The following is an 8,697-nucleotide window of genomic DNA, read 5'->3' as shown; positions in this document are numbered from 1 at the left end:
TTCAGCAGAGGACGCTGAACATGAAGAATAGGTTTTACACCACTTCTGCCACCGAACCCTTCTCCTCCACCACCACATTTTGTAATTCATCATTTTTGTTGGATTGCTGGACTGCTTAGATATTAATTTTTCTAGGGCCTTTTCTGCTTCGTCTGCCTGAATAGATGTGACTGCATTATAGGCCTCAAGCATCAATGTTTGAAATTTTGCTTTATCCTTATCATTTTGAAAGTAGACCTTATGTCGATTCAGATCTTGTTTAAAATGAAAGAAATCTGATATAGTTTTGTTTTTAATATGATCACCCTTTGCTTTACATAGACCTCCCCATAAGGCGCCTCCCTCATCTCCGACGTAAGCAGAGGCATCCAGACCCTTACCCAGAAATTCTTCTGACTTAAGGTTATATTCTAAGGCAACTAATGGCAATATTTCGTTCACAGCTTTATCAAATTTTTCCACCAGTTTCTGGACATTTTCTGAGTTTTCTCCAGGTTTTGGTACAAATATATTGGCAAGTTTTACATTCCTTCTTAAAACTGGAACATATGTTGTCAATTCTAGTTCTGTGTAGTCTCTGGCATGACTTTCACATCCATCAAGACTGACTGGTTCATTAATTTTATTAATGGTAATGAGGGCTGCCATTTTAAGTTTCTGTTCACTTGAAAGTAACACATAATCTTCTCCAACTTCTAAAATCAAATTATGATCTAAACCTCGTTTTTCAAAATCCTCCTTTAAAAGACGAACTGCCTCAATGTCTGACCCCCCAGGTCTCGATTTTTCATTTACCAAGCTTCGAAGATACCGAAGGTGCCTTGAGTTGCTGAATTTCTGGGCAACGCATTCTACCTCATTTGCATCCCTGCCATCTAGCAATGCCTCTCTGACTTTTTCCAACTGGATTTGGCCGGTTGTAATTGTTGGCCTTGTGCGAATAATATCTTCTACTTCATCTTTGTTGGGCAATGTTTCAATAGCGCGTGGTGAACAAATGTGCTCTCCGACATAATAAACTGTCATGATTTTATGGCATCGATCATTTTCCACATATTTTCTTGCAGCACAATCAATTTTGAAGGCTTCTTGATTACAATGTAAACAGTTCTTTCTCTTACTGAAATCCACTTTATTTGACATCTTGTAGATTTTGTTATACGCACAATCCATATTGTGACACACCAAGGAGCCGCCACAAATCTGTAACGTCCGTCTGCCACCCTTACAAAATCCACGTCTTTTGCAAGGCTGGGCACGCTGCCAGTTCCAACTATCACAAATATTGGAAAGTGGTTCTTTTTTATTATACGCTACCTGGAACTTTACAGTACCATTAGGAGTAGGTGGGATTTTATCCACTTGCACTGCATCCATCTTTTCAATATTTGTTTGATTAATGTAAGTCCTCTTACCCTTCTGCAACAGAATATCATCTGTGTCCCTATTGTGTCAATAAAAAGTGATAAATTTAATGTAACATTAAACAACATTGTACATGTTTAATTAATGAGCAAAAAAAGCATAAGTGGTTATACTTGCATCACAATTATTCATTTATATTTCATAATTTTTTCCTTCCTTTTATAAATATTTCATTTCCCATTACCCACATTCCCCACCCCTTTTACAGTCTAAAACTGTTTGATATTTATTAGATTTCATGAAAGAGTACTAGTGTGAATGGTTGAGGAAAATATGTTCACTTACTCATCCTCTGAAAATAAGCATTTAGTTGCCTTTCTCTTTGGTTTGTTTGGTGTGACATCAGCAGAACTAAGACCACTCATCGAACTGACTAGTTCTTCCATTAAAAAAACTCCCTATTTGACAAAGTGGACATTTTAATCCCTTTTCAAAAATAGTTGATACATGTGACTATAGAATTTTAAAAAGTCTACTCTGTCATTATTATTATTTAAATGCACACACTTTTATGGTCTCTTCTTTTACACGGCTGATGTTCCTCCTCGCTTTTATCAAATGAAATGTGTCTGTAATCATTCTCTGTATCTTGGACAAAAAGTATATTTTCAAAACACCGAATAAATAATTATTAATCATAATGACTGTTATTATTATTGTTAATGCACATACCTGAGGTTTTTCTTTTTCTATGCGCTTCTTCGTTCTCTTTTTTACACAGCTGATGTTATCCTTGCTCTCATCACATATAATAGGCCTATATGTGCAATCATCCTCTGTATTCTATAAAAAAATTCAAAATATTGTAAAAACACCCAATAAGTGACCAATAATATTTATGATTACTAGTTGTTTAATTTAAATGCACATACCTCATGTTTTTCTTTATTTATATGCTTGTTTGGTCTCGTTACATAGCTGACGTTTTCCTCACTCTCATCAGATATGATATATGTGTAATCACCCTCCACATTCTGTACAAAAATTCAAAATATTGTATAATCATCCAATAAATAACCAATAATAATCACTATTACTGTTGTTATTTAAATGTACTTACCTCATGCTTTTCATTATTTATGTGTTTTATTGGTCTCTTTTTTACACGGCTGATGTTATCCTCGCTGTCATCAGATAGAATACACCTGTATGTGCAATCATCCTTTGTATTCTGTACACAAATAAAAAATATTGTAAATACACCCAATAAATAACCAATAATAATCATAATCACAGTTATTATTTAAATGCACATACCTCACGTTTTTCTTTTTTTATAGGCTTTTTTGGTCTCGTTACATAGCTGCCGTTCTCCTCACTCTCATCAGATATGATATATGCGTAATCATTCTCCGCATTCTGTGCAAAAATTCAAAATATTGTAAAAACACCCAATAAATAACCAATAATATTTATGATTACTGTTATTGTTTAAATGCACATACCTCATGTTTTTCTTTTTTTATATGCTTTTTTGGTCTTGTTACATGGCTGACATTCTCCTCACTCTCATCAGATATGATATAGGTGGAATCATCTTTCATATTCTGTACAAAAATTCAAAATATTGCAAAAACACCCAATAAATAACCAATAATAATCATGATCACTGTTATTGTTTCAATGTACATGCCTCATGTTTTTCATTTTCTATGTGCTTTTTTGGTCTCTTTTTTACACGGCTGATGTTATCTTTGCTCTCACCAGATATAACAGGCCTGTATGTGCAATCATCCTCCATTTTCTGAACAAAAATTCAAAATATTGTAAAAATAACCAATATTTATGACTACTGTTATTGTTTAAATGCACATACCTCATATTTTTCTTTTTTTATATGCGTTTTTAGTCTCGTTACATGGCTGACGTTCTCCTCACTCTCATCAGATATGATATATGTGTAATCATCCTCCGTATTCTGTACAGAAATTAAAAATATTGTAAAAAAAAAACCCCAATAAATAACCAATAATAATCATGTTCACTGTTATTGTTATTATTTAAATGCACTTACCTCGTGCTTTTCATTATTTATGCGCTTTTTTGGTCTCTTTTTTACACAGCTGATGTTATCCTCGCTGTCATCAGATATAATACACCTATATGTGCAATCATCCTTTGTATTCTGTACACAAATAAAAAATATTGTATAAACACCAAATAATAATCAGTAATAATCAAGATCACTGATATTGTTTAAATACACATACATCATGTTCTTAATAGTTTTATGTGCTTTTTTGGTCTCTTTTTTACACGGCTAATGTTATCTTTGCTCTTACCAGATATAACAGGCCTGTATGTGCAATCATCCTCCATTTTCTGAACAAAAATTCAAAATATTGTAAAAATAACCAATATTTATGACTACTGTTATTGTTTAAATGCACATACCTCATATTTTTCTTTTTTTATATGCGTTTTTAGTCTCGTTACATGGCTGACGTTCTCCTCACTCTCATCAGATATGATATATGTGTAATTATCCTCCGTATTCTGTCAGAAATAAAAAATATTGTAAAAAAACCCCCCAATAAATAACCAATAATAATCATGTTCACTGTTACTGTTATTATTTAAATGCACTTACCTCGTGCTTTTCATTATTTATGCGCTTTTTTGGTCTCTTTTTTACACAGCTGATGTTATCCTCGCTGTCATCAGATATAATACACCTATATGTGCAATCATCCTTTGTATTCTGTACACAAATAAAAAATATTGTATAAACACCAAATAATAATCAGTAATAATCATGATCACTGATATTGTTTAAATACACATACATCATGTTCTTAATAGTTTTATGTGCTTTTTTGGTCTCTTTTTTAAATGGCTGATGTTATCCTCGCTCTCATCAGATATGATATGTATGTGTAATCAACCTCCGTATTTTGTACAAAAAATCTATAATTGTGTAAAAACACCCAATAAACAACCAATCACAATGATGATTATTATTTTTATTATTTAAATGCACATACCTCCTGTGTTTAATTTTTTTATGTGCTTTTTTGGTCATATAATGCTAATATTATTCTTGCTGTCTTGAGATCTAATCATTCTCTGTAATCTGTACAAAAATTCAAAATATCGTAAAAACACCTAATTAATAATCATGATGACTGTTATTGTTTAAATAAATACTGGTTTGAATGCACATACCTGAGGTTTTTTGTTTTTTATGTCCTTTTTTGATCTTTTTTTGACACGGCTAATGGTCTCGCTCTCATCAGATAAAATGTATGTGTAATCATCCTTCGTATCCTGTGACAAAAATTCAAAATATTGTAATAGCATCCAACATATAATGAAAATGCACAATTTTTTCCCTTGTTTTGGTGTGCGCTTCCTTGTTTTTTCTTTAGAGGAATCTTATTATGCATGTTTCAGGCATTTAAAAAAATTATACACAATTCAAAACTAACCTCCAATGAATAATAATAAAATAATACTAAAAAATGTTCATAATAACATAATTTTCATTTTTAAAGATAGACACATGTAGTTGAGCAAAGAAAGTATTGTACTGAAAAAACCATTGCCAATCAGCTCAGAAGCTTGCTTGGTAGTGTGAAATAGTAATTTGAATGTTAGTACATATTTTCTTTGCTCCCTATAATACTGTAGTTCTGTAGTTCAATGTAACTTACATGATTAATACTTTCACATGACAGTTCATCAAGCTGCAAATACAATTGAAATACCGATTAAATCAAACTAAATATACTTGCGAAAAGGTTGTTGATATTTCCAGAAGGGAGTGCGAAAAAAAAGGACAAGATTAAATTACGTGGGGAACCGTCTTCTGCCCTTATTACCCTCTCATTTTTGAAATAATGAGATTAGCCTGAAAATTATTCTCATATATGATCCCCATCCCACAAAAGTAGAAAAAAGGCTGCTGACAATTTATCCACATCTGTACAATTTTTTTCCCATTAAAAAGTATTCTAACACGGTTGGGGGTGCGAGGTAGGTGAACATCACTCTCTCTGGATCTGCCTTAGGACTATCATAATGTTTAGATAATCATCCTGTGAAGCCGAGGCGGCCAAATAAATATTGCCATATATACAAGATTATTAATAATATTCTAAAGCAAAATATTGAATAATGTTATGTCCTTAATAATTTTAAAAAGACCTTTGCAAATAATAGACAAATTACCATTTAAATAAACTGTGAGCCAATAATTCTGTTTATAATGTTGACAAAGCAGTAAGAAACTGATAAAGAATATAGTAAAAACTAGATTATGCTGTACATGGTAAAATGTTGGGATGATTCCTAATATTCATTAGGTATTGACTTTTTGGGGATTAATATGGTCACTTAATAATATATTTTTAGTGAACATACACCTTTGTATCAGCTGCACTCACCGAAGTGTTATGTTCCACTTACATACTACTTACATACCTACTGAATATAACACTGATTCGCCTACTGTACTAATGTAATTGGAATTATATGAATTCTCACATGTGTTCCTGTAGCATGACAAGTCCTTGTCCAATATTTTGTAGATTCTTGTTAATGCAAAATTGTTCTTAATACAATATTTAATTGGACATTAAGAGGAATTCAAAAAATGCAAATAATGGTAAGACACCTAAAAAAATGGTGGTACAATAACATTTATTCAGATCTGTGCACGAGTCTCGACAGAAATCGTCAGTTTTGGTCTTTACATAACTTAATATATGATAGTATAAAAATGTTGGGCCCCTCTTCAGTAATGGAGAGAGCCGAACGATTCACCATCTATAAATATGGTTTTAAGAAAATAAAAAATTCACAAAACTGCATAAAATGATACCTTTATTGGCCTTCCCTTGAACACACTGATTCCTGGGTAATACTCTTCTGGTCCGGAGTGATAAAACATTTCGGCCCCTTTATGTCTCTCAGAAGCTGTGAATACAAGCAAAGTTTCATATAACAAATCCTATTCAATTCCACATGGATTTATTCTTCAATGAGTCCTTCCATTTTCCTTAGCACAAGCAATGATTATTGTGTAATTTTTCCTATTACCTTTATCGTTCATTCTGATGGGCCGATAACAAACATTTGATGTAAGAAGCATATAGTGGTCGCCAGTGTACGCAAGGAAGACATCTGAGATCCCAGATCGTACCTCACCGAAGGGTTTTGCAACTGTGATTCTCTAATTAGTAAATGCAAAACTAGATTAATGTGTTATTTAATTACTTATTTAAACAAACTGTATGGGGGAAGGGTACCATGTTCACCCAAATAGATTGTCAGTGTCACTCTGGCCTTCAGTAATAAGATCCTTAGAACATAATGAGAAGAAGTTTGTAGCTATTTTGCTATTAAAATGTTGTAAAACATGTCGAAATGTCTCATAAGCCACAATTTATTTTACTATTTGTATATGATGCGTGTATTCTGGATTTTATTCAAAAGTGAGTCTCAGAGTGCTGCCTTTTAATTTTGATTCAAAATACTGTATTTGGTTCTCAAACCAAAACATAACATACATACCCCTCTCCAATCGATGATGTTACAATTGAAAGAGAAGATTGTCGCAGCTGCCCGTATGACAACATGACTGGCCATCTGATCTTGAAGAGCTATGACACACTGCTCCCATGTAGCTGGCCTTTCTGTGAGATTGGGAAAATCAGCATTGGACAAGAACTCAAACAGGTTTTGTTGCTGCAGAACACCATCCTATATTAAACCAGATGAATTGAGTTTCGTTGAAATTGCAAATTGAATCACTGATTTTTAGCAATGTAAAATAATGACATATTACATCTCAAATAAATTGAAAATCTTTTAAGGGAAATATGATGGTATTTATTAAAAAATTCCTGAGTAAAATATGAATGATTTTTTTTATTGCAACCTTCACATTTTTCTATTATGTTTAAAATACCTGTTGTCATCTTAATTATACTAGATGCTACTGTAGCCTGTTAAATATATGTTTTATAAATTATATATTGATGTATATGTAGGCCACAGACCTATATGATAAATATAAATGCTTTTTAAACTCATTCCAAAAATAAAAGTCAGGTATTAGTTTTTATATGAAAGTCGTTTTATGTTTATTTTCTTCTGTCTCTTTCTTTAAAAAAATGATAATCATATCAAACAGTAAAAAAATTGAAACTTATTTGACTTTGGATTGGGCTAAATCTAACAATTACATTGTGCACGTTTTTCGAATCAAAGTTTAGTAGTATTTAGGCCTAGGCAGCCTGCCAAGTACCCCAGCCTTCCTTATTATGTTTAATTAATTGGGCAGTTTGACGCCTGCAGTGTCTTGTCCCGAGGGAGACGAAATATTATTATTTTTACAGTTAATTAAATAATAAATTAACCTAGGCCTAAGCCTTGGCCTATAACTCTAGTTATATTTATTAGGCCATAAACTGCTATAATTTTATAACTCCATGAAATAATCAAGAAAGAAAGAGGCCTAGGCTAGGCTATGGCTTATACTACAGCCTACAGGGTAGGCCTACCTCTACTGAATGAACGATCTGGTTTGCCAACATAAAAAGTTGGACAATTTTGAACACCTCATGTTCCTTTGCCGACAGATAACTGGCAATACATTGGTAAAAACATCTGTTTCCGGAACCACTTGGGTCGGTTTTAAGTGTAAAACCTCGCCGGCTAGCCTCCAAAAGACATGCAAAACGCTTTTGTGTCGCATCCATATTTTTCAAAATTAATATCAATACTCTGCACCACCCAGCAAAGGCAAAACCAGTAAAACTATGCGCGCAACATTACCATACCACCGTCGTCTCGTCCTCATGATCATCATCAGTACATTTAGCCAATCACAATGCTTCGTGTATCAATACCATTCCCCTACAAATTTACGACAGTTTTCTGTAGCATTTAATAATAAATACCTAAATAACTAATCAACTAATTAATTAATACTGTTAATAAAAATAATTATAGGTAATAACATTTTTTAAAAAAGAAGATATTTAAAAATGTATGGCTCGCATGGCTCGCTGGCTCGCATGGCTCGCTCATTGGCTCGCATGACTCGCTGGCTCGCACTTTGTCACGACCCCTAAACTTGTCAAGCGAAAGCGTCGAGCGTCACGCGGCAAGCGAAGAGAATCGCGCAAAGTTCACAAGAGTTGACTTTCAGTAAAGAATGTCTCGCTTCCAATGATTCGCTTGCCTGTTCCCACTGCTGGCCGCGCGCAAAAACTCGAAATGGCGGGTGGCAACAGAGAAGTGATTTTGTTATCGCATTGATAGACG

At 33.2% G+C, this 8,697-nt stretch overlaps 1 protein-coding gene across 1 annotated transcript; it reads right to left on the bottom strand.

Annotated features, from left to right (window-relative positions):
• Nucleotides 1-6: 6 nt before the first annotated feature.
• On the bottom strand, nt 7-8,408 carry LOC117120621 (the record flags this gene model as incomplete). Its single annotated transcript, XM_033265657.1, has 17 exons — nt 7,932-8,408; nt 6,940-7,128; nt 6,466-6,598; nt 6,248-6,342; nt 5,079-5,111; nt 4,591-4,692; nt 4,016-4,126; nt 3,820-3,921; nt 3,440-3,550; nt 3,242-3,343; nt 2,871-2,972; nt 2,683-2,784; nt 2,486-2,596; nt 2,298-2,399; nt 2,098-2,208; nt 1,711-1,823; nt 7-1,444 (listed from the first exon to the last, which is right to left on the bottom strand). Coding segments are annotated over exons 1-17 (3,255 nt in total), but the record flags the coding sequence as incomplete, so codon positions are not given.
• Between the last annotated feature and the right edge of the window lie 289 nt (nt 8,409-8,697).

The sequence above is a fragment of the Anneissia japonica genome, unplaced genomic scaffold (assembly GCF_011630105.1).
Source record: "Anneissia japonica isolate Jap-2015-1 unplaced genomic scaffold, ASM1163010v1 scaffold62797_len10289_cov106, whole genome shotgun sequence".
NCBI lineage: Eukaryota > Metazoa > Echinodermata > Crinoidea > Comatulida > Comatulidae > Anneissia > Anneissia japonica.
Note: the sequence above shows the minus strand (reverse complement) of the source record. Positions and strands in the feature narration are given on the sequence as shown.